General features: G+C 62.8%; 10 protein-coding genes across 10 annotated transcripts; 6 read left to right on the top strand and 4 right to left on the bottom strand.

Annotated features, from left to right (window-relative positions):
- Positions 1 to 141: 141 nt before the first annotated feature.
- On the top strand, positions 142 to 1,156 carry PAN0_016d5299 (mediator subunit med7; the record flags this gene model as incomplete). Its single annotated transcript, XM_014799240.1, has 2 exons — positions 142 to 1,001; positions 1,087 to 1,156. 2 exons carry the CDS (start codon positions 142 to 144, stop codon positions 1,154 to 1,156), a joined length of 930 nt encoding a protein of 309 aa, XP_014654726.1.
- Positions 1,157 to 1,969: 813 nt separating this feature from the next.
- Positions 1,970 to 4,831, top strand: PAN0_016d5298 (HCP-like protein; the record flags this gene model as incomplete). Its single annotated transcript, XM_014799239.1, has 1 exon — positions 1,970 to 4,831. One exon carries the CDS (start codon positions 1,970 to 1,972, stop codon positions 4,829 to 4,831), a length of 2,862 nt encoding a protein of 953 aa, XP_014654725.1.
- A 124-nt stretch (positions 4,832 to 4,955) lies between these two features.
- On the bottom strand, positions 4,956 to 5,357 carry PAN0_016c5297 (DNA-directed RNA polymerase ii subunit 9; the record flags this gene model as incomplete). Its single annotated transcript, XM_014799238.1, has 1 exon — positions 4,956 to 5,357. One exon carries the CDS (start codon positions 5,355 to 5,357, stop codon positions 4,956 to 4,958), a length of 402 nt encoding a protein of 133 aa, XP_014654724.1.
- A 482-nt stretch (positions 5,358 to 5,839) lies between these two features.
- On the top strand, positions 5,840 to 7,105 carry PAN0_016d5296 (branched-chain-amino-acid aminotransferase 2; the record flags this gene model as incomplete). Its single annotated transcript, XM_014799237.1, has 1 exon — positions 5,840 to 7,105. The coding sequence occupies one exon, from the start codon at positions 5,840 to 5,842 to the stop codon at positions 7,103 to 7,105; it is 1,266 nt and encodes a 421-aa protein (XP_014654723.1).
- Positions 7,106 to 7,271: 166 nt separating this feature from the next.
- Positions 7,272 to 8,230, bottom strand: PAN0_016c5295 (20S proteasome subunit; the record flags this gene model as incomplete). The annotated part of the gene is made up of 2 exons (XM_014799236.1): positions 7,272 to 7,357; positions 7,432 to 8,230. 2 exons carry the CDS (start codon positions 8,228 to 8,230, stop codon positions 7,272 to 7,274), a joined length of 885 nt encoding a protein of 294 aa, XP_014654722.1.
- Positions 8,231 to 8,536: 306 nt separating this feature from the next.
- On the top strand, positions 8,537 to 9,339 carry PAN0_016d5294 (proteasome assembly chaperone 2; the record flags this gene model as incomplete). Its single annotated transcript, XM_014799235.1, has 2 exons — positions 8,537 to 8,777; positions 8,843 to 9,339. 2 exons carry the CDS (start codon positions 8,537 to 8,539, stop codon positions 9,337 to 9,339), a joined length of 738 nt encoding a protein of 245 aa, XP_014654721.1.
- A 61-nt stretch (positions 9,340 to 9,400) lies between these two features.
- Positions 9,401 to 13,858, bottom strand: PAN0_016c5293 (uncharacterized protein; the record flags this gene model as incomplete). Its single annotated transcript, XM_014799234.1, has 1 exon — positions 9,401 to 13,858. One exon carries the CDS (start codon positions 13,856 to 13,858, stop codon positions 9,401 to 9,403), a length of 4,458 nt encoding a protein of 1,485 aa, XP_014654720.1.
- A 581-nt stretch (positions 13,859 to 14,439) lies between these two features.
- PAN0_016d5292 (uncharacterized protein) lies at positions 14,440 to 16,053 on the top strand (the record flags this gene model as incomplete). Its single annotated transcript, XM_014799233.1, has 1 exon — positions 14,440 to 16,053. The coding sequence occupies one exon, from the start codon at positions 14,440 to 14,442 to the stop codon at positions 16,051 to 16,053; it is 1,614 nt and encodes a 537-aa protein (XP_014654719.1).
- An 86-nt stretch (positions 16,054 to 16,139) lies between these two features.
- Positions 16,140 to 17,009, bottom strand: PAN0_016c5291 (endoglucanase v-like protein; the record flags this gene model as incomplete). Its single annotated transcript, XM_014799232.1, has 1 exon — positions 16,140 to 17,009. One exon carries the CDS (start codon positions 17,007 to 17,009, stop codon positions 16,140 to 16,142), a length of 870 nt encoding a protein of 289 aa, XP_014654718.1.
- A 677-nt stretch (positions 17,010 to 17,686) lies between these two features.
- PAN0_016d5290 (not1-domain-containing protein) lies at positions 17,687 to 24,773 on the top strand (the record flags this gene model as incomplete). Its single annotated transcript, XM_014799231.1, has 2 exons — positions 17,687 to 18,170; positions 18,241 to 24,773. The coding sequence occupies 2 exons, from the start codon at positions 17,687 to 17,689 to the stop codon at positions 24,771 to 24,773; spliced, it is 7,017 nt and encodes a 2,338-aa protein (XP_014654717.1).
- Positions 24,774 to 25,703: the final 930 nt, after the last annotated feature.

Below are 25,703 nucleotides of genomic sequence, written 5' to 3'. Positions count from 1 at the left end.
TAAACGGAAAACTGCCTCGATTCGGATCTCGGCCTTCCTGCAGGCGGCGCGCACGGCCGGATGTCGGCGTGAGACAGCTGTCCAAGCAGCATCTTCTCACGCCCTCCGTAGCGACACAGCCAGCAGCTTGGCGCATTCATCATGAACGGCGAGCACGAAGAGACAGCCGCCCAGCAGCAGCACCAAGATGGCGCCGGCGATGCCGCCGCTGCAGGTCCGTCCAACGCGAACCAGGTCAGCACCTCGTTCTTCCCGCCACCTCCGCAGATCTACAAAAAGTTCACCAAGCGCAACCTGCGGTACCTGGATGCGCTCAACGCGCACAAGCTGGGCGAAGACGAGCCGAGCTGGGACTCCCTCACTCCCGAAGAACGACTGGGCCGCCAGACACGCATCCTCGAAAGCGTAGCTTCATCGTCGAAGCAAACCGACGGCGACGACGATGTCGAGATGGGTGCTGCGGATGGCGCTGCAGCAGAAGCCTCGACATCGTCGCTTCCAGACTTCGACCTGAAGCGAACGCTGGAGCCGCCCAACATTGACTGGATCGAGGAGGACGGTGGCTACACGGTGTTTGGGCAGCTGTGGCCGATTCCGGACGTGACGCCGACACTGGAGCAACTCGGCATCCCCGTGCTGTACCCGCTCGAAGGTACCGACCGCAAGGAGCTGCTGTTGACGCTTCTGCAGACGCTGCTGCAAACATACCGAGAGATCACCGCCGACCTTCTCAAACCTGCGCAGCCGTACGATGTGTGGGTGGCCGCAGTGCCGGACCCGAACCTGCTGCCCGAACAGCAGCAGCAGCAGCTGGCGGGGAATCCCGGATTCTGGACGCAGTCGACCGAGGCCAAGGATCGACTCAAGCACATGCAGAATGTGGTGGTCAACATGCAGTTTTTGATCAACGAGCTGCGGCCCGTGCAGGCCAAAGAGACGCTCAAGCTCATCATGCAGATGCAGCTCGAGCGTCGCAAACAAGAGACGCAACTCATACGCGAGTAAGTGCCGCGCCCTCTCTTCTCGGCAAATCGAATGGATCCAGGACAACTGACCTCTCTCTCTGCTTTTCCTGCTTGGTTTCAGACGATGCGCCAGCATGCGGGCACGAGTTCAGCAGCTGCGAACCATGCTCGCCCAGCAACCCAGCGACTGATGTGCTGCGTGCTGCGTGCTGCGAGCGTCGACTTCCTAGATACCCCGGCCTCACAAGGCCAACAGCTGCCGTGTGAATGCCAACTCTCAACCTTCCCACTCGCTCGCCAGACTGCAACGCTGCTCCGACCATGTGATTGTGAGAAACGAGGGAGCGGAGATGCCGACCAGAGTGAAAGCCACAGGGGGGGAACCTCTCGGTGCTTCCGAAAATTGCAGATGAAGACGCGCCGGGCTGAAATTAAGCTTCAGGGCTCGCGCAGCTGCCGCGCAAAAGGAGAGGTGTGAAGGGGGCGCGGCCGGGCCGAGGTGAAGTGCAAAAGGGTCCTCTGGCAGATTCCGCACTCGTCCCGCTGCCTCGGCCCGCGCTTGGGGGATCGACGGCGTGCTTTTGGCAGACGCTTTCGGGTCGACCCTGCGAACGTCGGTCGATCCGCCGTCTTGATCACCATCATCTCGACGTCGGCCGAGCCCTGATTCGGAACGGCTTTCTGCTCGTTCACTCCGCGAAAAGGCCTCTGCCGGACACCACACTCGAGCGCTGCGGCTCCAGCCACCACTTTGGACGCGCACGCTACTCGGTTGTCGCGCCCACTTCCTCTCGTCCCACGACGCGCCTACGCCCACCTTTCATAACGCGCCTCAAGCAGTCAGCATCGCCTCCGCGCCACAGCGACTTCAGACCACCCACCATCTCGGCTCCATCGTCAACACTCAGTTTCTGCTGGTCAGATAACCTACTCGTACACGAGCCGTGAACACATTCTTTCTTTTGTCCTCACCCTTCTGCTTCGTCTACGTACAACAGCGCGCCATGAGCCGCTTACTTCCCGATGCTCGCTCTGCTTCGGCAGTCCGCTCCTTCTCCGCAGGCTCGCACGCCTCGTCCAACAGCGATGCCTCCTACTCTTCCAACGCGGACGCAGCCCACACGCCTTCTACCAGCCCGGCGCTTTCGGATCACGGTGCGTTCTCGCTAGACGCTCTCTCTTGGAACAAGCTGCCTCGCGCGTATCAGCCTTCCTCTCCTACCTCGGATCCACCCACCGACTCCAAGCTTTCGCCGCTCGAGCTTCTCGTCAAGAGAGGCAAGCAGGTCCAGCAAGACATCCTCGAGCCCAGCACGCACGATGCAAGCTCAGATCCTACCTCTCACCGCATCTATGAGCGTGCCTCGGCCCTCTCTCGCCGCACCTCTGTCCGAAGACCGCCTGTCCAGCCGTCGCCCGACCCCGACGACTTTGACGATGCCCAGAGCATCCGTAGCGTCAACCTGCTCTCCGAGCCTGGCTCCAGCTTCTCCCGCAACCCGCGCACACAGACACCCACCTCACAGGATTCGCCTCCCACACCCTCCTCGTCCGGCACTTCGTTCACCGTCCAACGCGGCTACAAAGCGACCTACGACGACCAGTTCGATTCCTACAGCCCCATGCATGCCAGCGCCGACGAGCAGCCGCACTCGGCCCATCTGCTCAGCAACGCCTTCCGCAACTCGGTCGCCTCTGACATCTCGTTCAACTCCATCACCGGCGCTAGCCTCGATACGTCCCTCTCGCGCAGAGCTTCCATCGATACCGTGCGCAGCTCCGAATTCGGCGAGGACGGAAGGTGGGGCAGAGCGTGGGCCTCGCGCGCCGACGACGAAGAGAGTGCCTACGAAGAGAGCGTCTACGGCGATGAGCTCGACGGCAATGTCGGACCTGGCTCAAGCCACCTACCCTCCAGTGTAGCCGCGTACGACATTCAGCTGGACCCGGATCAAGGGCCATTTGCGTCCGGCGGTGGCCTTTCGTCGGTTGCACAGCAGTGGAAGCTCGACCATGCGGCTCGTGATCCATCTCGAAGCGCGGAAGGCACGATGCGAGGCGTGCATGCCTCGTCGACACCCGCTATCCGAGAAATGCCGAGCAAAGAAAAGGTCGTTAGCCTCACGAGATCCATTCCGCCGCCTAGACTGCTCGACCAGCACCAGGCCGGACACTGGCAGCAACAGGGCGATCCCAGGCACAGCTTTGTGCCTCAAATCGAATCTCACGATGGCGACGCAGTGACCGCCTATCACGACGCATCGCAGCACATCTACGATCGCACTCCTGTGGCCTCGGCAGATCGTCACCTTGGCCATCGCTCCACGTCGTCGACTGCGACGATCACTGGCAACGATGCGCGCGAGAGCACCGGAAGCCCAGAGAGCGCACGCGTCTACGTGTATCCACCCAGTCCTTCCGGTTCGGAAGCGTCGCGAGCGAGCGGCGCCCACGCGCACTCCAGCCGCGACCCGAACCACCGCAGCCAACAGCGCTTCTCGTCCATGCCCAACCCCACCTCGGCGCGCATCGAGACCATGTCCGCCGCATCCTCGCCCGACCAGCCGCCGCAGCACGCGGGCTCGGGCGAAGTGAAACGCACGCCGCTCGCGCCGTCGGCGCTGCTGTCCAACCCGAGAGTCGCGTCGGCTGGATCACTCGAGTCGCGTCGGCTCAAGCCTTCGGGCCATCCTGCGGGGCGCGCACCTCCGCCTCCACCGCCTGCTGCCGCATGGAGCTCGCCGAGCATGAGTGGCGGCACTCCCAACGGCTACTCGGATCCCAACCAGTACTTCCAGGGCGTGGATCGGCCCATCATCGGGCGCAAGCGCGCGGAGGCCATCGCACGCGCCGACGGGCGCGAGAGCATGGTGTCGGATCTGGACGTCGAGACGCTGCGTCTGGACGGCAGCAGCCGACGCGACAGCTCGAGCACCATCGGCAGTGTCATGACCTCGCGCATGTCGATCGGCAGCGTGGCGCACGACCCGCTGGTGCTGCAGTCGGCCAACTGGCAAGAGCATTCGCCTATCCCACCGCAAGTGGCCTCCCCACGCACGCGCGGCGCGCCGAGTATGCAGGCCAAGGCTTCGCACGCGTCGTTCCGCTCGCTGCAGCCCGCCCAGGAGGCGTACAGCCCCGTAGCCGGTGCTGGCGGCCCCAACCGGTCATCGATGCTGCGCAATGCCAAGTCGAGCAACGCGTTGGGATCGGTCGAAATGCAGGCGAGCGCGTCGGCACCCCCCGTCGGGCTGGGTGTAAGCGGCGTCCAATCGACTCCACGACCGCGTACATCGCCTGCAGTCGACACACGCACGGGCCCGTCGTCGGCGGAAGACTTTCTCTCGTCGGGCATCACGCACCACGAGCAAGGTGATCTTGCGCGTTCTGCGTTCTACTTTGAGCGATCGGCCAAGGTGGATGGCGGATGCGTGGTGGGGATGTGCATGTTTGGCATGGCGCTGCGCGAGGGGTGGGGCGCGCGCAAGGATCCGGCGAAAGGGTTCACGTGGATCCAGAAGGCGGCGGCGCGTGCGGGCGAGATGATGGCCAACACTTCGACGCCCAAGAGCGACGCCGAGCTGCGCGCGATCAAGAGCGAGCTCAAGCTGAGCGTGTACGAGCTGGGCAAGTGCTTCTGCTACGGCTGGGGCGTCAAGATGGACAAGCCCATGGCGCTCGAGTACTTTGAGCTGGCGGCCAAGCTCGGCGATGCGGATGCGCAGGCCGAGGCAGGAGCGCTGTACGCCGCGGGCAAGGGATGCAAGAAGGACCTCAAAAAGGCAGCCATGTACTACCGCATGGCCGAGCAGGGCGGGTACGATACCGTGGGCCTCAGCTGGATCCACAAGGACAAGTACAAGTAGACGAATGCATCTGCCCTTTTTCCTTTCGCACTACCGCGGCCGTGCAGTGAGAGAGCGTATGAGGGGGTTATGGTATTGGTACAAATACAAGATGGTTGAGGTTTGGATGGGTGGAGCGTAGATGCTACTTCTTCTTTCTGTCGTTCCAGATCTGGCCTGGGCCTGCTTGTGGGGCTTGGAGCACGGGATCTCTGAACAGATGGTTGCACTTTGCGCACACGTAGAAGAGGATCATTCTGTTGAGGATGCGCTTGCTCTGGTCCTGGAAGAGCACCGCTTCTCCGTGTCCGCAGCTCGGGCAGCTGAGGTCGTGTGTTCGACGCAACGTCGGGTCCTTCATGAGGTTATCCACAATGCCCGGTTGTTCCTTGGTAACGGACATGAGATCGTTGCGGTACACGAGCGACTCTCGCGACTCCTGCTGATAGTTGCAGTTGCGACATGCGTACAGCAGCACATGGTTCGTTCGATCCACCTCGGGGTACAGCAAGTTGTTGCACTCGGCACAAAAGTGGAGCGAAGACATGGCTGCGCCACAACACTCAGCTGTCCTCGACGAAGCAACGAAGCGGAAGACGCGGGTATATACGCCACAGCAAAAGAGAATGCGGTGGCGAGAGAGGATGACGATGCGTCGAGGTGAGGTGGTCGTTGACGAGAGAGCGAGGGTCGTGGACGTCGTAAAGGATGTCGTGTCGAGCGACCAAAGTGCGCAGTTACGGAGGGGTGTTGGATGTCTCGACGCAACTCGGACGCGGGTTCTTCGATTCGGCCGAATGAGAGTTGAGTAGAAAAGCCGTCCAAATATCCGAAATGGCGCTCGGGGGGCGGCCGATGCGCTGATCTGCCTCGCAAATAGCCGTATTCCCACCAGCAGTCTCTCGAAGCGCCGCCGCCGAGTCACTCGAGCCGCATCACCGCACAGAACCGACTCCTGGCTTGCTTCCTTTCTTCCCCAACGTCCCCATCATCCTCTCTATCACACCCCCTTTTCCCCGCATTGACAGCATGATCGCATTCGCAAGAACTGCTCTGCGTGCGCGTGCCTCTGCGGCTGCGGCTGCTCCTCGCCCAGCAGCGCTCGCACTCCGATGCAAGTCGACCAGCGTCTCGCACGATCCCATGACGGGCGAGGCGACGGGCACCAAGCACCTCGACGCATCCTCGCTCGTCGTGACGCGCTCCAACGCGCCGCGCACACCGCCGCCCTCGCAGAGCCTCGTGTTCGGAGCCAACTTTTCCGACCACATGCTCTCGGTGCCCTGGAACAGCGCCACGGGCTGGGACGCGCCCAAGATCCACCCGTATGCGCCGCTGCAACTCGACCCGAGCGCGGTCATCTTCCACTATGCGCCGTCGCTCTTCGAGGGCATGAAGGCGTACAAGGACGTCAACGGCCAGACGCGCCTCTTCCGTCCGGACATGAACATGAAGCGCATGAACACCTCGGCGGCACGCATTGCGCTGCCCACGTTCGAGGGCGAGCAGCTCATCACGCTCATCAAGAAGCTCGTCGCGCTCGACAAGGGATGGATCCCATCCGAGCCGGGTCACTCGCTCTACATCCGTCCGGCGCTGATCGGAACCGAGGCAGCGCTGGGTGTGCACCCGACCAAGGACGCGCTGCTCTTCGTCATCTGCTCGCCCGTCGGGCCGTACTACAAGACGGGCTTCAAGCCGGTGGCGCTCGAGGCGGACCCGAACAAGGTGCGTGCGTGGCCGGGCGGAACGGGCCAGTACAAGCTCGGCGGCAACTATGCGCCGGGCATCCTGCCGCAGCTCGAGGCGGCCAAGCGTGGCTACCAGCAGAACCTGTGGCTGTTTGGTGAGGAGCATCTGCTCACCGAGGTGGGCACCATGAACCTGTTCGTGGCGCTCAAGAAGGGCGATGGCGTCGAGCTAGTTACGCCGCCGCTGAACGGTATGATCCTGCCCGGTGTGACGAGGGACAGCATCCTGCACATCGCACACGACCATGTCGAGGGCAAGTATCCACTCGACAGCCTGCCCAAGAACCTCAAGGTCACCGAACGCGAGATCTCGATCCACGAGCTGATCCAGGCAGAGAAGAGCGGCGAGCTCATCGAGATGTTCGGCGCGGGCACGGCTGCTGTCGTGAGTCCTGTGGATAGGGTTGGATACATGGGCAAGGATATCCACATTCCGGCAGGGGATGGCATTGGTCCCATCGCAAAGGCCATGCTCGGGAGGATCACCGACATCCAGCTCGGAAAAGTCGACCATCCCTGGAGCGTCGTTGTCGAGGATCTCTAGTCGCACCCATGTGGTCCCCTTTCAATATAGTCTAGACGTTGGCCGTGTATGCAGTGTGTGACCGTGGCAGTAGTGAGTGGCAACCGTGTGTCACAGTCAAGAGTGCACGCGCGTGTGTTTATCAAATGCTTCGTGAGCGGCGGTACGATACAGGACAGGGGTGTGGCTACGAGGTGTCCATTGTCTCCTCGGCGGCGCCTGCTGGTGGAGCGACCTCTGGTACGGGTGCGGTGTTTCCGATCTCGAGCACATCTATCCAGCCCACAGCTATGTCAGTCCATGTCTCTGTGGCTACGGCGGACTGGGTGCGGGGGATGGCAACATACCTTGTTTTCGGATCATATCGTAGATCTGTTCTTTGGTCCAGGCCGAGGTGCCCTTGGGGAACTTGTACTTCTGTTCCTTCTGCACGCGCTCGTTGGGCGTCTCGTAGTTGCGCAGGTACTCCGTCTTGTTCTTCTCGATGATGCACACATCCACATTGCTGCCCGAGCCGAGATCGTTAAAGATGCCGGAGCTGATCGCAGCTGCCACAAGCTGAATCGCATCCGCGCGCTCCATATCCTTCGTCCATCCCGACTCGAACACGGCCATTGCTGCGAGACTTCCCGACCCCATGGTGACGTAGGGCAGCTTGTCCGTCGATCCGTGTGGGGCGACGGTGAAGAGGTGGGGGCCGGTGGCATCGTATCCGCCCAGCACGAGCGCGGCACCAATGTGGCCTTGGTACTGGAAGAGACGCTGCTTGAGCATGGTCATTGCTGTCACCACACGCGGCTGGCGTCCCGTGTTGAGCTCGTGCAGCTGCATGTTGCTCGAGATCAGCTGCGTGACAAACTCGGTATCCGCCGCGGTACCCGCACCGCAGCAGCGGATGTTGTCCGAGATGTAGTGGATCTTTTCGCAGTTCTTATCCGCCACGATGGGGCCTTCCGTAGCACGTGTATCGGCGCCGAGGACGACGCCGTCCTTGAAGATGCATCCGACGATTGTCGTGCCCGTCGACGTGGCGGTGAATCCTCCGAGCCCCTGTGCGGAGAGGAAGGTGTTGCGCGAGTAGTTGGAGAAGTCGAACCCGGAGCTGGATGCGATGCCCGCAGAGGTGTGTGCTGTTGCCGCCGCCATTGTCGCTAACTGCAGAGGATGGGATGGTGCAGGTGGTGGGGGGAAGGATGATCAGTGCGGCAAGGTTGGGCGCAGCTGGGAATTGGCCATGTGGAGTGATCGATCGCTGAGCGCTCGTTACGAAGCCCCGTGCGGCCCGCTGCGCCCCAAAGCAACACACGCGTCCAGGCCACGACATCAACACGCGCGCTCTAACAATTTCCCATCCCGCGACCCTCCACTTGAAGCCTCGAAAGCGCAGTCTGACAGCTTCCACCTCTCCTCACTTCTTCCCAACGCTTCTTGTTGGCAATCACTAACGCAACCATGTCGACGCCGTTCTACACCCCGCTCGCATCCGCATCGTATTCATTCGCGGACGCGACGCTGATCATTCCAGCCGTATCCATCGGATCAGTTCCACAGCTTGCAGTCGACCTGCTGCTGCACAGCGCCGACTTGGGACTCGCCAAGGTGGGCCGCATCGATCCGTCGTTCTGCTTCCCCTTTGCTGGTCCCTCGGACGCGCGCGATGCAGCAGCAGACGACATCACCACCGCTCTTGAAGGTAAGCTTTTCTCGCTACGAGTTTTGCTGGCAGGCATATTGTGCTGACGGTTTTGGGTTTCGCAGTGTTTGCCAACGAGGCGGGGTTGGTGGTGATCCAGCAGCGTGCGCCCGTGTACAAGTCGCGTGGCACAGAGTACATCACCGCACTGACCGAGTGGATCTCGCAAGCTGGATTCAAGCAGACGCTGTGGATCTCGTCGATCGATGCAGCCGCACGCACCGATGCCGAATTCGAAACGCCCATCCTCGCCATCCCCCCCACCAACCCGCAAACACCCCTCATGAAGACCCTCGCCACCTTTCCCACCTTCGCTCCTGCTGGCGAAGCGGTACCTGTGATTCCGGGATCACTTTTGACTCGAAAACTCCTCCAACGCGATACAAAACTGCACCTCGGAACTCTGCTCTACTTTGCGGCCGAAGGAGATACACGACCTGATGCACACTCACTTGCAACCACCCTCCTCTCCCTCCTCTCCCTTCCCTCTACCCAACTCAAAGAACCCACCTCGTGGCAAGCTCTCTTTGGTGCACCCCCAAACTCCTCTCTCTACACCTAGATCTCCTTTCTGAACGGAAAATTCAAACATGCCTATATACATCCATGCGCGCGCGCGGGGATTAGTTGGTCGAGGCGAGCAGTCGTTCGAGCGCCTTTTCGGTGCGATAGTTGGACTTCTCGAGCGCACCGATCACGGCCTGGCGCGTAAAGCCCATACCGCACAGCTGCTTGACGGGCCCAGCGTCGTCCGGAAGCGCACCGGTGTAGTCTTCCGCCTCGTCCGTCGCCGTGCGTGCGCTCGAGCGAGGAGGCACCGCGGGCGGAGCATTGAAGCCAGGAGGAGGACCGGGAGGCGGCGCATACGTCCCCTCCGCCGCCGTCGGTGAGCTTACACCAGTGGCGGCAGAGGTGGATGCGGTGGAGGCGGGAATTGAGACTGCAGGCGCGGAAGTGCTCGCGGAAGGCGAGAACGCGTCATCGAAGCTGAAGCCAGACGCAGTGTTGGACGTCGTCCCAGTCTGAGTCGCAACTGCAGCAGCAGCAGCAGCAGCAGGAGCGGCGCTGGTGGAGGTGGCGGTCGGAGCGCTGTCGAACGCCGCATCAAAGTCGTCAAACGCATCCTTCTGACCTCTCGCTGGGGCCGCAGGAACGGCTCGAGTGGTTGCGGTGCCCGCATCCGCACCCGCAGCACCCGCAGCACCCGTGCTGAACGACGGCACAAAGTCAAAGTCGTTGTCAAACGCGTCGTCGAAGCCGCTCTGTGGCACTGCAACTGCCGCGCCCGTGCCGGCAGCTGCGGCGTTCGGAACCGCCTCGGACGGACCGAGATCCTCGAAGGCCGAGTCAAAGTCGTCGAACCCACTGCCGCTGCCGCTGTCCCCATGCGTCGGGTGCGGCTTTGCGCCTGCACCAAAGTCGTCCATGCCAAACGGATTCGTCGACGCCTCCACCGGCTTGACAGGAGCCGCCGTACCACTCGTCGGCTCGGCAGCTAGCACCGTCGGCGCCGTGGCAGGCGAAGCAGCCGAGAGCGCCGTCCCGCTGCGCACGGGCGCGGGCGGCGGCGCACGCCGAGTCTTAATCGAAGAACTCGGGCTTACCGACGGCTCGACACCAGCCTTGGGATTTTGCGCAACCATGAGCTGGCTGAGCGGCACGTCGTCCGTCGGCGACGACACCTCGGGCTGCACATCCGCACCGCCTCGCTCGCCCAGCGTCAGAGCGCCCGCACCCGCAGCGAGAGCTGCAACACCCAGTCCGCCCGCTGCAGCCGCAGCAGCCGGAGTATGCTCGGCTTCCGAAGCGGGTTCGGCTGGAGTGGCGGGGGCTCCGGTCTCTTGGCGGCTGACGGGCGCAATGGACGTCGTCGACGCAGTGCGCTCGCCCGCGACAGATCCGATCGCCGAAGGGTCAACAGGGGCCGACGAGGCAGGCACCACACTGGCAGCGGTAACGTCCTCCAGTCCGCCTGGCACCGTGCGTTCCTCGTGCTTCGGCTCGACCGCAGCCGCCGCGCCAACATCCTGCGTCGACTCGTCGATGTCCGGGAAGCGGTCAGCAGCACCGGCCGTGTCGTGGCCTCTGTAGCCGCTGACGTCCTCGGGCCCATCATCGTCGTCGTCAGAGCTGTCCTCGTCGGCGTCCGGCTCGTCCGGTCGGCTCATGTCCGCGATCGGGGTGTCTGCAGCCTCGGTCCCGGTTGCCACTGTGGGCGCTGCGTCCTGCGAAGGCTCCACGGCGTGCACTGCCGCAGCGCCCACCGCACCAGCACCGGCACCGGCAGCGAGCCCATCCACCGCCGCAGGCTCTACACCACGCGAATCGTCGTCACCCACAGCAGGCTCGTCGGCCTTGTCCGCACCGACACCAGTGGGAGCAGCAGTGCCCGCGCCGAAATCGTCGCCAAAGTTGTCGTCAAAGTCGGCCGAGGTTGCGTGTGCCGGGGCATCGGTTGTCGATTCGCCAGGGACGGCAAAGGCATCGTCAAAGCCGAGGCTCTGCGCAGGCTGTGCCGGCTGCTGCGTGTGCTGGACGCCGAACGGATCGGCGTCGTGGACTGCTTGGTCCGCAACGCCCGTGTGAGGAGCCTCGCTGTCGTGGTGGGAAGCTGCCGCAGCCACACCGCCGAGTACAGCGCCGGCACCAGCACCAGCTGCCAGAGCCGTTCCGACGCCGCCATGGTGGCTCGCACCAGCAGCAGGCAGCGCGGGTGTGCCCGGCTGAGGGGAAGCGCTCGCGCCCGTTCCGAAGCGGTCGAAGGGATTGGTGCTTCGAACGCTCGCAGCCGGACTCGTCACCGCCTCGGCGTGCGCGGGCGCGGCACTGTGCTCAGTGGCCGTCTCGACATCTCCGCGCTGCACAGCCTCGATCTCGCTGGCCACTTTATCCTGGTCGGCCTCGGCGGTGACGAGCTGCTTCTTGCTGATGGCGACGAGACCTTTCTGCTGCCTGGCCTCCTTGCGCAGCTTGTCGAGCTGCTCCTTGAGCGACTTGGTCTCGGTCTGCACGTCGTTCATGCGCTTCTTCATGTCGCGCACGTCCTCGCGGTCGCGCATGAGCGCCTGCTCCAGCTCGTCCTTTTCGGCCTTGAGCGCGCTGAGCTCGCTCTCCTCGCGGATGACGTCCTCGCGCAGCGTCTTGAGCTCCGCGTTCTGCTTTTGCGAGCGCTCCTCGAGGTCCTTGACCAGCTTGGACTCGGTGTCGTGCTGGCCGCGAACGGCGGAGAGACGCGACTCGAGCTCGGCGAGCGTCGAAGCGTTGGTGGCCACGGAGTCTTCGAGGGTGGTGCGCCTGGACTGGAGGTCGGAGACGGCCTTCTCGGTGCTCTGGAGCTGCAGCGACTTGTTTCCGAAATCGGCGCCTTGGTCGGTGGCGGTGGCGGTGGCCGAGCCCGAGCCCGAGCCGAAAGCGGCACCGGCGGCAGCGCCTGCAGCAGTGGCGGCTGTACCTGCGCCAAAGGCGGTGCCGAGGCGCGAGGTGGAGGCGGAAGGCGAAGCTACGCCGGTAGGCGAGGCGATGCCGGGCGAACGGAAGGCGGCCGGGCTGCCGAAGCTGCCACCTGTAGCCGCGGGCGAGAGGGCTGCGGCTGCGGGCTGGCTGGATTGGAAAGGCGTTGGAGCGCTGGGAGTGGTGTCGGAAGCGCCAAAGAAGTCGTCGTCAAAGGGACCGGGAGCCGAGCGCTGAGCCGTGGTGGTGGCAGCCGGGGCTGGGGCGGCGCCAAACGGTTGGTTGTGCACGACTGGTGCGGCGGGCGAGGGCGTAATGAAAGCGGACGAGGCCGAGATGGTGGGCGCCGGCGGGTCGTCGTCCATTAGCGAGAAGAGGTCCTTCTGGGTGTCGGACTGGTGCGGGTTGACGGCGGCGGGCAGATCCATGCTGCGCATCGAAGGCGGGACGAGCGTGGCGGGGAGTTCCTGGGGCAGCGGCTTGCCGGCGAGCTGTGCGTTGATGAGGTGCATGGCGACGGCGAACTCGTCCTTGTTGAGGGTGCCGGTCTGGGTGACGTCGGAGAGGTCCCAGACGTGGGCGAGCACGGCCTCGGTGAGTTTGCTCTGCATGAAGAAGGGCACGACGGCGGCACCATCGAGACGACCTTTCTTGGAAACGTCGAGGCCATCGAAAAACTGATCGGAGCGAGCCTTGTCCTCGGGAGTGACGTCCCAGGGAGCTGCAACCGAGGTGGCAGCGGTGGCGGTGGGAGCAGCGGCGGGAGGGGCTATTGTCTGTTGGGGTGACTGGAAAGCCGAGGGAGCTTGGAAGTTGGAGCCAGTCATCTGACGCTGGACGCCCATGGCGGAGCCGAAGCCGGATGCCGAGCCGCCAGTGTTCTGGGCTGCGAGGGGCGAGCCGGGTAGGACGCGCGAACCGACGCCGCCGGAGCCCTTTGCCTGCTCGTAGAGGCCCGGCGGGAGGGCAGCGGGGATGGAGTTGAGCGAGCCGTTCATGGTGTTCTGGATGAAGTGCATGGCGATGATAAAGTCGGTGAGATCGAGGGCGCCGCGTGCCTGTGTGTCTGCGAGGTTCCAGATGGCGCCGAGCTTGTCAAAGGGAAGCTTGGACTTGACAAAGATCTCCTTGGCGCGGTCGCCGTCGATAAGACCGCCCGAGGGGCCGGAGTTGGCAAAGATGCGGGTGTAGCGGGCGCGATCCTCGGGCTTGATCTCGATGACGCCGGGCATGTTGGTGGCGCCGGAAGCGGCGGACTGGGAGCCGGTGAGCTGTGCGGTGAGCGGGAGGTTGACGCCCTCCATGGTGGGAGGTGGGCCGGGACGCTTGACGAGGGCGTCTGTGACGGGCTCGCCGCGCTGTGCGTGAGCGATGAGGCGGAGAGCGATGCTGAAGGAGGGCGGGGTGAGGAAGCCGTTGTTGGCGCTGTCGGCCATGGCCCAGATCTGACCGAGGACGGGTGGGGGCAGCTTGGACTTGGCAAAGAAGGAGACGGCGGCATCTCCGGTGACGATGCCGGTGCGCTCTGGATCGGCGAGGTTGAAGAGATGCGCAAAGGCGCTCCTCTCTACGGGCGAGAGTGCGATGGGGGGCGCCGAGGCGGCGGAGCCCGCAGGAGCGGGACTCTGCATGGTTGGGGCGAGACGGAGGGAGAGTGGGGGCGAGCCGAGTCAATCCTTTCCAGTGGTGTGGTATCCGTAATTGAGGATGGGGAAGAGATAAATGGCTGGGGCGGATGGATGGATGGAAGAAAGGTGGATGGAGAGGGTTGGATGTGGACACAGCAGCGAGAGGGACGGATGACGTTGGGGGGAAGCCAGAAGCCAGCCAGCCATCCGCCCGCTGCTCAGCACAGCCCAGCGCTGCTTTGCTAGAGGCTGAGCTGCGAAGCGGATGGCTCGTGCCCTCTTGATGCTGCACTGCTGCACTGCGCTCGAGTCCTGGCTCTGCAGTGCGGTCGGTTTGGAAATTGATTTCGTCGATCTTTGCAGGGCCTTTTTGCGGAGCCGATCTGAAGCCGATTTGGACGATGCGAGAATGCAAATTGGCGTCACCGCGCACCTCTTCTCTTTGGACTCGCCCGCCTGCTTTCGGCCCGGCTTGGATTGGATTGGCTGGACCCTGAACGCTCGACGCTCAGTTGGCGCCATGACCACCTCCTCCCGGCTCCATCTCAATGCCACCTTAGAACGCAGATTTGCGCGCATCCAGCATGGCGTCGCAAGCCCACTCGAGTGACGCCGAAGCACCACGGATGCATCCGATGGCCAATGTATCGATCGCGCGCTTCATCCCGCGCTTCACCAAGCCGCTTCTTCTCACCACCCACATCCCGTCGTATAGACACTCCTTTTCGCCGCCTGTCCAAGAGAGGCAAGCACAGGCAGAGTCGTCCTCGTCCTTATCCTCGGCCAAGAACCCCAACCATTCGGAATCCAAGCAGATCCAGACAACTGATGATGCCGACGATCGCGCCTCTTCAGAATATGGCGATGGCGCCTCCTACGTGGAATGGAACAAGCTGCTTCCCATCCCGTCCAATCTGCTCGGAGGCTCTTTCCAGGATCTCTTTGCTGCGTCCAAAAGCAACACTCGCTGCACAGCACCGCCGCCCAGGCTCGTCTTCTTTGGCGAACAGCATCACCAGCCGCACGTGATGCGTGCACAGCTTCAGACGCTGCATGCGCTCCATGCGCAGTGCCAGCAAGCCTCGTCCGCCGACCATGCGCCGACTTCGACACCGCCGATCTATCGGCTGCATCTGATTCTCGAGCACTTTTCGGTGCTGGACCAAGGCATGCTGCACTCCTTTTCGCAGGGGCGCATGGGGCCGGACGAGCTTGCGCACGCCTACCACGCGCACAGCGAAGAGTCGTTCCACATCGGCCACTACATGCCGCTGCTCATGCTTGCCAAGGAGCTCGACGTGCCCATCTGGGGCGGGTTTCCGCCGCGCCGCTGGGCCAGGCAGGTGTTTCGCAACGGCGTCGACGCGGTCAAGTCCGACGAACATAAACGCTCCTCGCCAGAATCCTCTGCTGCCGAGACTGCCTCGGATCCAACAGTCTCCAAGCTGTCCGGCGCAGGGACACCGCGTCGCTCGCCACTGTTCACAGCGTGGTCGTCGGTGACCAACATCAGTGCGGCGCATCGCAGCTATCTCTCGGGTCTTATGCGGCCCGATCTGCCGCCCCGCTTTCCGCCTATCTCGGATGCAGCCACTAGCGCCGCACCCGCGCTCGACAGGCCGGGGCAGCCGACGATCTATCCGACCTGGCTGCTCCAGCCGCAAAATGTGGAGCTCAAGGGGTTCGGTCCCGCCCAGGCGCTCAAGGATTCCTATCTCGCCCACGTGACAGCCTGGATCCTGCGTGGTGCCAGAGACGCCGAACCATCCGCGCCCGCATCTCAAGGCGGCTCTGGAAAGGACCGACCGGTGGTCAATGTGGCACTCGTCGTGTGTGGCTTGGGTCACTGCGAATACGGTTTTGGCGCACCCGAACGTGTCGTGCAGCTTCTCTCACAGCATAGCCCGGCGGAGGGAGAGTGGACTCGGCCGTATATTATAGCTAGCAAGCCGCTCGATTCGGGCATCTGGCTTGGCTACGAACATGCACAGTCCAAAGCTAGCGCCCAAGAGCACGATGCAGGCAAGCAAGAGACAGCAACAAGGGCCGAGGTGCAGCAATGGCTGAGCGATCCATGGGCGAGAAAGATGGCCGATGCAGTGGTGCTGTACGACTGGATCGACGAGCCCACCAACGAGGGCGAGGCCGAGACGAAGGCCAATGACAATGCACATGTCAATCCCACGCCGCCTAGCTAAAGGTGTTGCACAGGAAAAGCAAATATACCCACGATCTCGATACTACTAAACAAGGCAAATAGAAGGAGCATATTCAAACGTCTAATCTACACAAAGGTGAAGGTTGCTGCAGAGACGCAGAGCAGAGCAGCCGACAGCAGTGCGATTGCGGTTGCCAAGTAGATGCGCACGTTGCTGGTGAGCATGGATGTTGCTGCGTTGGATTTTCCCTTGGACAGAACATTGCTGGTATTGGGCGGTACGGCTCTAGTTGGAGCCAAGGTATCGTAGTACGGTGGGCACGTTTGATCTTGTCCACTTGGCACTGGATTGTTGGGGCAACACGCCGAACTTTGCTGGTCCCAATCCGACCCCAACGCAGCTTTGTCCTTCCACCCTGCCCACCTTTCGCAACTGACAGCATCATACGTCACATTCCAAGCTCCATAATCATGATCTCCCGGAAAGAACCCTTTCGAAATCCCCTTTGCAGGCCAAGCCAAATCAAAATGCACATCGAATCCTAAACTATTCCCTTGCACCGTCCCGTTTTCGAGCCTTGTTGCATTACACCAAGGACCCCCTACCCCGGGGCAAAGGTCAATGATCTTTACCACAAGATTCGGCGTCGAACCCGATGAAACTTGTTGCGGAGTATAGTAGATTCCATCGCCCCAAGGTTCATTCGTACCGGGAGTTGGAGGTGGCAGAGCTAAAGGCGTTGAGACCAGACGAAGCTCAAAGCAGCTTCCGCACGACGGGCCGAACGAGGTATTGGATCCGTAGGCGTATCGGTTTAAGGCGGCGGTGGGGTAGAACGTCGACCGCCCCACACACCCGCACGAGGCAACGTAGTTCGAGGGCAAGTCGTAGTGCGTTAGCGACGCATAGCCCGATGATGCCAGGTCGAACGCGTGTGCGGCGGCGAAGAGGCACACCAGCATGAGCCACTGCGCACGGTAGAGAGATCCAAGCATGCCCGGCAGAAGAGGTTTATCGCATCGTCGTTCCAAGGGGTATCGAGGTATGTCTATTGGTATTGAGGGGTATCGAGGGGTATCGAGGGGGATGGGTGGATGATCCGGAATGGGATGGCAGGAGGTGCCATAGAAACAAGCAGCTCGCTTGGAGCAGGCCTGGCTTGCGGGGGGAACGGCATGCGCGTGCCGAATGCCGCTCTTCCAAGGGTCCATCCAAGCCACGTCCGACTCGAGGCGAATTTTTGAAAATGTACGATATTCAAGTCCTAACACGTCGGGAAAAAGAGCCCGCCGATCACGAAGCTCGACCCGATGGGCCTGGCAAGTGATCTTGAGCTTGGAGAGTTGAATTTTGAGGGCAGCGCCCGGATTTGAATCGAAATTGGCGGCTGTGAATGATCGAATTCAACTTTGCGCTGGCGGGGCGGCCACAGTCACGCGTCAAGGCGTTGAGTGCTGGAGAGCTGGAGAGCTGGAGAGCTGAGAAGCTGCAGTCCGAGAGAGTCCCGCAGCAGCAGCCAATCAAGCCCAGCAGAGCCCAGCAGAGCCCAGCAGAACCCAGCAGAGAGAGCCCCCCAACGCACGCCCGAGCCAAGGTACAGCAGTCCGGCTCACAGTCAGAGCGGCTCACAGTCAGAGCGTCACTGCACCGCCAGCCAGCGGTCGACGCCAGAATGAATCAATCAATCAATCATCGAATGGATTCGCAGCAGCAGCTGGGAGCGCGTGCCAAAAGTGTGCCTTTCGAGCGAGTGCCTTTCGCATCCAGACTCGCCTCAGCCGTTCACCTTTCCTCACAACCATCCCGCAGCCGTCGTTCTCGACGCATCCTTCCTTCCACCCGCCAAGCTCGATCGGAATCAGCTATATCCTCCCTCCGATCTGCCAATCCTCCGACTCCAATTCGGCACCGTGGCCAGCCTGTGCCTGTGCTGCGCATCCCGGCACGTCCACACGGCTTCAACCGCACGCCAGCACGCTTCGTACTTGCATCGGCGCGGCACGCTAGCGACGCAGCATCAAGCGCCGTATCAACTCGCCCTCTCGGACGCCCTGAGCAAGCAGCCAGCTCTTCAGTCGCATCCACCTGCTTGGCTTTGAAGTGCATCAACGCCAACAGCGCCATTCCCAGCGACAGCGCTCCTGTCTTTATCCAGCGTTCGCCGGCAGCCTCTCCATAGACCCGCTCGCTACCTCGTAGTGTCGGCATCCTTGCGTCTCCAATCAGCCTCGGCCTTGCTCTCGTGTCAAGCCTTGCAAGCCTCGCAAGCACACGTGCACACCCACGCTCGGCCGTACCTGCCTGCTCTCCACCATCCCTTTGCGGCCCGATCACCGCTCGACATCTTTGCACAACATCACCGCCTCGTGTCCAGCACCGCTGCTCGCCCTTCTCCATCCATCCATCTTCCGCCCCCGCCCAACGCTTCTGACAGCGCTCCTCCATCCGGGCCGTGCGCCGAGCCGGCCATCATGTTCAATGGCTCCGCTCCTCCCAACGGCGGAGGCGCAGATGCCAACAATGCCAACCAGAGCCCGCCCATCGTCAAGCTCGTCCTCGACGCGCTTCAGAACGACGGCCCCGCGCCCATCGTCACCACCCAGCAGCACGCCCTCCTCCTCGAGACCCTCCTCTCCGATGCCGCTCCCAACACCCCCGTCCTCCATCCCGCACAGCGTCAGCGCCTCTTCAACGCCATTGCCGACAAAGTAGGCCCCGACGCCACCGCAGACGCCGTTCGCTCCGCCCTCCCCAAGCTTCAGCTCAAGCAGGACAAGAGCATCGCAGATCTGCTCATCGAGCTCGGCGTAAAGAGCCTCCCCACCGTCGACACCGCCGCTGCCGTCCTCAAGCGCTTCGGCCTCACCGACGCAAACCCCCCAGACGAGCGCATCGTCGCAGAAATCCTCGCCATCCTCCTCTCCGTCGATCCCGCCATCTTCGAGAGCGATCGAGTCACCGACTTTGCCAACCTCGTCCGCGCCATCGCCTCCATCCGTCCCACCCTCTCCTGGCCCCGCGTCGTGCGCGGCCTCGACGAACTCGATGGCTTCAACCCCTCCTTCCACGGCCGCATGGCTGGCATGGCAAGCCTCCTCCTCCACGCTCCCGTCCAGGCACAATCGCAGGTCGCCGCCGTGTCCGGCCTTTGGGGCCCTTGGGTTCACCGCCTCCGCCAGCTTCAGATCCTGCACGGCCTTCTCGCCCTCGGCTCCGACAAATTCAGCTTTGCCTCGCTGCCCGGACGCCGCATCCTCTCCTCGGACCACATCGCAGAGGCGCCCAACAGCGTCCGCGAGCAGGCAGAGTCCCTCCTGCCCAGCTCCTACAACTCGCTCGACCTCGTCGAGACGCTCATCGACATCTCCTCCTCCGACGAGCAGCACGTCCGATCCGCCGTCCAGGAGGTGCTCGAGCACGCCATCAAGGCCGCACCCGAACTCATCCTCCTCGGCCTCGTCCAGATCCCACAGCCCTGGAATCCCGTCCATGCAGAGCTCGCCTCCCAGCTCCTCACCATGTTCATGACCCCCAACAACAACAGCAACCTCGTCTTTCACCGCATCTGGAAGACCCAGCGCGAGTACCTCCTCAACGCCTTCCGCAACTTTTACCTCGAGAATCAGCTCAACCTCAGCCGCATCGTCGATGTCGCTCAGAGCCTCGGCATCGTAGACGACCTTGTGGACGCCAGGCCCTTTGCCTTTGCGCTCGACGTCGCCGCGCTCGCGTCGCGCAGAGAGGCCATCGACCTCGATGCCTGGCTCCAGGACAACATCAACCGCCACGGCAGCGACTTTATCCGCGCCGTCCTCGAGTTCCTCGACGTAAAGGCAAAGGACGACCTCGCCAAGCCAGACCCCCACGCAGAGCAGAGCTTCGTCCCCCTCACCGTACAGAGCGTCGCCAGCTTCCTCAAGGCGCTCCGCTCCAACGGAGACAGCATGAGTGCCGAGGAGATCGACTTCTTCAAGGGCGTCCGCAACGTCTGCCTCCAGCTCCATCCGCGTCTCATGAACCTTGCACCCGGCGCAGAGGGCCAGGAACCCGGCCTCCAGGTCGTCACCTTCTCCCAGGACATCCACGAGGAGGCCGACTCCTGGTATCGCCAGATGTACGAGGGCAAGATCAGCATCGAAGATATCGTCCTCCTCCTCCAGCGCACCAAGGCCTCCGAGAACGTGCGCGACCACCAGATCTTTGCCTGCATGGTCCACACCCTCTTCGACGAGTACCGCTGGTTCGAGATGTACTACCCTCCGCGCGAGCTCGAGATGACCGCCGTCGTCTTCGGCTCGCTCATCCAGTATCAGCTCATCGACTACATCCCGCTCGGCATCGCCATCCGCTACGTGCTCGATGCGCTGCGCAACCCGTCCGACTCCAACATGTTCAAGTTCGGCTTGCAGGCGCTGCTGCGCTTCCAGAACCGCCTGCCCGAGTGGCCCCAGCTCTGCCAGGCCCTCCTCTCCATGCCTCACCTCCAGCAGTCGTATCCCAACATCATCCGCCTCGTCAAGATGGCCCTCGCCGGCCAGCTGCCTGGCGCCGATGTCGGCATGCCCGGAGGTCAGTCGCTCGAGGACAAGAAGGCTCCCTTCCCCGCCATTCGCGCCGACGCGCCGCCCCAGGACATCGAGCAGCACGACCCGAGCGAAGAGGTGTCCGACAAGCTCCTCTTCCTCGTCAACAACCTCTCGCCCAGCAACGTCGACGCCAAGCTCGGCGATGCCCGCCGTCTCATCACCGCCGACATCCACCGCTGGTTCTCCAACTACCTCGTGCTCCAGCGCATCAGCATCGAGCCCAACAACCACGGCCTCTACGCCCAGTTCCTCGACGGCCTCGAAGCCAAGGGTCTCATGGCGCACATCCTGCACGAGACGCTCGCAAAGTGCCAGATGCTGCTCAACAGCGACAAGACCGTCCAGTCGACGCAGGAGCGCAACCTGCTCAAGAACCTCGGCTCTTGGCTCGGCAGCCTCACGCTCGCCCGCGACAAGCCCATCCGCCACCGCAACATCGCCTTCAAGGACCTCCTCATCCAGGGCTACGACAGCAACCGCCTCATCGTCGCCATCCCCTTCGTTTGCAAGGTGATGGAGCAGTGCGCCAAGTCCAACGTCTTCAAGCCGCCCAACCCCTGGCTCATGGCCGTCCTGCGTCTCATGGTGGAACTCTACCAGTTTGCCGAACTCAAGCTCAACCTCAAGTTCGAGATCGAGGTGCTCTTCAAAGGCCTCAACGTCGAGCTCAAGGATGTGCCTCCCACCACCATCCTGCGCAACCGACCCACGGGCGACCTTCTGCAGCAACAGCAACAGCAGCAGCAACAGCAGCAACAGCAGCACCAGTCGACCGGTCAGCTGCAGCATCTCAGCCAGCAACAGCAGCAGCAAGTGGCGGCGCAGATGCAGCTCCAGCAGCAGCGCCAACACCAGCAGCAGCTCCAGCAGCAGCCCGCCACAGGCATCGCGCACGACCTCGAACGTCTCTCGATCGCTGGAGGTTACGGCGCCGCTGCCGGAGGCCGCATGGCCCCGCAAGGACAAAAGGCCAGCGCTGCCGCTGCCGCCGTCGCCGCCGCCGGATCGGGCGCACAGCCAGGCCAGTCCGCTGCCGCCGTCGCCGCCTACACCGAGACGCTCGTCTCGATGCTGCAGAGCCTGCCTCAGTATGTGGTGTTCAATCCGCAGCTCACCATGTTTGCCAACAACGCTGCACTCAAGCGTCTCATCTTTGTGGCCATCGACCGCGCCATCCGCGAGATCATCGCGCCCGTCGTCGAGCGTTCCGTCACCATCGCGTCCATCTCGACGCGCGAGCTCGTCACCAAGGACTTTGCCATGGAGGGCGACGAAGAAAAGATGCGTGCCTCGGCTCATCAGATGGCGCAGAACCTCGCCGGAAGCCTGGCCATGGTGACGTGCAAGGAGCCCCTGCGCATCAGCATGGTGGCCAACGCACGCACCCTGCTCCTCTCCAACGGCTTCACCGAGCAGAACCTGCCCGAGCAGGCGCTCATGGTCATCATGCAGGAGAATCTCGACCTGGCTTGCTCGGTCATCGAGAAGGCCGCCATGGACAAGGCCGTGCCCGAGGTGGACGAGGGCCTCACCAACGCCTACACGAGCCGACGCGAGCATCGCACCCGCGGTCGCGGCTACTACTGGGACAGCGCCGCCCTGGCCGCCTCGCAGTACGCCGCAACACTACCGGACATGCTTCGCCTCCGACCCGACGGCCTCCATCCCGCCCAGCTGCGCGTCTACGATGGCTTCAGCCGTCGCATGTCGCCCGGCGCCGACGCAGATCGAGGCACGCCCGCTTCGGTCCACGCATCGTCGGTTTCCGGACGATCCGAGGCCGGCTTCACCGAAGCGCCTGCCCCTGGCGCTGCTGCACTGCAGGACGCCAACGCAGGTGTCCCGTCCGGCCTGCTTCCCATGGCTGCAGGTGCCACGCTGAGCGCGCAGCAGTCGCTCGAGAAGTTCTCGCAGGGCATGATGGAGCTGGAGCGCCTGCTCGATGCCGCCGACCGCGACTCTGGCCTCGCCGATTTGTCGCAGGATCACGAGATCCGCCATGCGCTCCGTCTGATCCCCTTGGTGGCGGCGCAGTCGACCAGCCGCGACGAGACGGCGCTGGCCTTCTCGCAGAAGGTGGTGCAGCTGCTCTTCAAGATCGAGTCCAAGCTCGGCCGCGAGGTGTACGTGGTGCTGCTCGACAGGCTGTGCGAGATCTCGCTCAAGGCAGCACGCGAAGTGACCGCCTGGCTCATCTACGCCGAGGACGAGCGCAAGTTCAACGTGCCCGTCACCGTGGCGCTGGTGCGCGCAGGCTTGGTCAACATCGCCGAGCTCGATGTGCAGCTGGCCAAGCTCATCCTGCGCGACTTCCGCGCGAGCGTGATCGACTTTTCGGCCCAGCTTGCGCTCGAGTGCCTTCAGGAGCCTGCCTGCGCCACGCGCCAGCAGCTTACGCACACGATCGAGGCGCTGCAGCGAGCCGGCCAGCGCAGCAAGGACACCGAGGCGTCGAAGCGCTTCCTGCACGATCTGGAGAGCGGACTGCTCAAGAGCAAGGTGGACATCGGCAACACGGCGCTGCGCGAGCAGCTGGCGTACTGCTTTGCCGAGTGGGCGCGTCTGTTCCAGCATTCGCCCAACCCGGAAAAGTCGTTCATCGACTACGTCACGCAGCTGCAGACGCAGGGCATCCTCAAGGGCGAGGACATCTCGTCGATGTTCTTCCGCGTCTGCACCGAGGTGAGCGTGGACAGCTACATCAAGCAGAAGGCGGTGGGCGGCTCGCCCGCCACGGGCATCTTTTCGCCCATCGACGCCTTCTCGCGTCTGATTGTGTTGATGATCAAGTACCACGCCGACCCGACGGGCGCCAACAACGAGCAGGCCAAGGTGCACTACCTGACCAAGATCCTGTCGATCGTGGTGCTGGTGCTGGCGCAGTCGCACGAAGAGCTCGGAGTGCATTTCCAGCAGAAGCCCTTCTTCCGACTGTTCTCGAGCCTGCTGCACGACCTGCACGCCGCCGAGTCGAATCTCGGCCACGCGTACGTGCAGTCGCTGCTGGCCATCAGCAACACGCTCAACACGCTGCAGCCGTCGTTCTTCCCCGGCTTTACGTTTTCGTGGATGTCGCTGGTGTCGCATCGACTGTTCATGCCCAAGCTGCTCGAGGCGAACGAGCGCGAGGGCTGGGGCGCGTTCCATCGGCTGTTTGCGTCGCTGCTGCGCTTCCTCTCGCCGCTGCTGCGCAATGCCGAGCTGCAGGACACGTCGCGCCAGCTGTACCGCGGCACGCTGCGCATCCTGCTCATCCTGCTGCACGACTTCCCCGAGTTCCTGTGCGACTACCACCAGAGCCTGTGCGACCTGGTGCCGACATCGTGCATCCAGCTGCGCAACATCATCCTGAGCGCCTTCCCGCGCAACCGACGCCTGCCGGATCCGTTTGGCGCCAACCTGCAGATGTCGATGCTGCCCGAAGTGGCCCAGGCACCGCGCATCGCTTCGGACTACCTCGCGGCACTCGAGCAGGTGGAGGGGCTGCGCGGCGCCATCGACGCATTCGTCGAGCAGCCACGCGGCAGCGAGCTGCCGGAGCAGCTCGTGGGACTGCTCAAGCAGGTCACGAGCAAGGCAGCCGCCACGAGCAACGGCGTGAGCAAGGACGAGGCTGCTGGCGCGCACGCTGCGAGTAACGTCAACGCCGGACTGATCAACTCGACTGTGCTGTACCTTGGCGTGCGCTCGATCGAGTCGCGCCGCAGTGGCAACGAGGATGGCGGCGCTGCGGTGCTGCGCTGGCTGGTGGCCGAGTCGGAGCCCGAGACGCGGTTTGTGGTGCTGACGGCGGCGGCGAACCAGCTGCGCTTCCCGTCGAGCCACACGGCGTACTTTTCGTCGGCGCTGCTGCAGCTGTTTGGCGAGAGCGACGACGAGCTGGTGCGCGAGCAGATGCTGCGCGTGCTGCTCGAGCGGCTCATTATCAACCGCCCGCATCCGTGGGGTCTGCTCGTGACGTTTATCGAGCTCATGAAGACGCAGCGACACCGTCTGCCGCGTGCGCCCGCCGAGATCCAGGCGCTGCTCGACCACATTGCCGCCACGCTCTCGACGAGCAGCAGCGGTGCGAGCAGCGACCAGCAGCAGCAGCAGCACTCGGCGCACGCACATCTCAACGGGCATGCAGGCTTTCTGCCGCCGCACATGATGCAGCAGCAGCAGCAGGCCTAAGCCCTCTCTCTCGCCCTTTCTTCCTTCCTCTCTCTCTCTCTCTCTTTCTCCTCTTTTTTCTCCCCACAATTCGGATCGAATCGAGTTTCCCAGTTTCGTTGATCTCCTGTCAATCTGTACTATCATCCAATGTCGAAGATTCATTGTTGTCTCGTGGTTCGTTGTGGGCTGTTAGTGTGGAGGTTGTAGGGATGCATGCGGGCTGTGGGAGGCCCCTGTGTAATCACCTTGTGATGTGAGGGAAGGGGAGGGGGCTCGGTTGGAGTGAGTGATGCATGGCTTTTTGACGCCCGCGTGCATAAGCGTGGGTTGGGCATGCACGAAGACCCACCGACTTTTTTTTTGCGGCCATGCACGGTTGGCCATTGTCAGTGCGCCTTAGCGTGGATTGGTTGTGTGCGTGGGACTGAGGGTGTGGAAAGTCTGCGCGCAAAGTGCAAAGAGTGTCAAGTGATTGCGTTGGTTTGTACCTTGCCTCTTGACATCCAACGCCGGCGGTTCAAGAGCCTTTGTCCAGCCGTGCTTTTTCGACCTCGACCGTGGCCAAGCTGGGAGGGACTTGGTTGGAATGGAGGGGGTATGGAGACGTTTGATACAGGGTATGGGGCTACGCCTTCCGTGGGGAGTGTGAGCTTCCACACGGTGGAAACCAACCTCGGCTCACATCAGGATTTGGGCTTCGAGGTGAAGAGGTTGCCAAATGGGCTTCGGACGCAGTCGCGCGTAAGTACGGCTAGCGTTTCGACGTGTACGCCCGTCCGAGCCACCTGCCCACCCTCACCTGTCCACCACGCATCAAGCAGTCGCTCAACAGATTCGACATACACTGCCATTGCACCAAGTCGCGAACAAAACGAAGAGGGAACAAGTTGGGGGGCCAACTTTTGGTGTGTGGTTCAAGACCCTTGTGGGGGGGATCGATTTTTTGCC

Source organism: Moesziomyces antarcticus (assembly GCF_000747765.1).
Source record: "Moesziomyces antarcticus DNA, scaffold: scaffold_v10016, strain JCM 10317, whole genome shotgun sequence".
Classification (NCBI taxonomy): domain Eukaryota; kingdom Fungi; phylum Basidiomycota; class Ustilaginomycetes; order Ustilaginales; family Ustilaginaceae; genus Moesziomyces; species Moesziomyces antarcticus.
The sequence above is the reverse complement of the archived record's forward strand: the minus strand, read 5'-3'. Positions and strand labels throughout refer to the sequence as shown.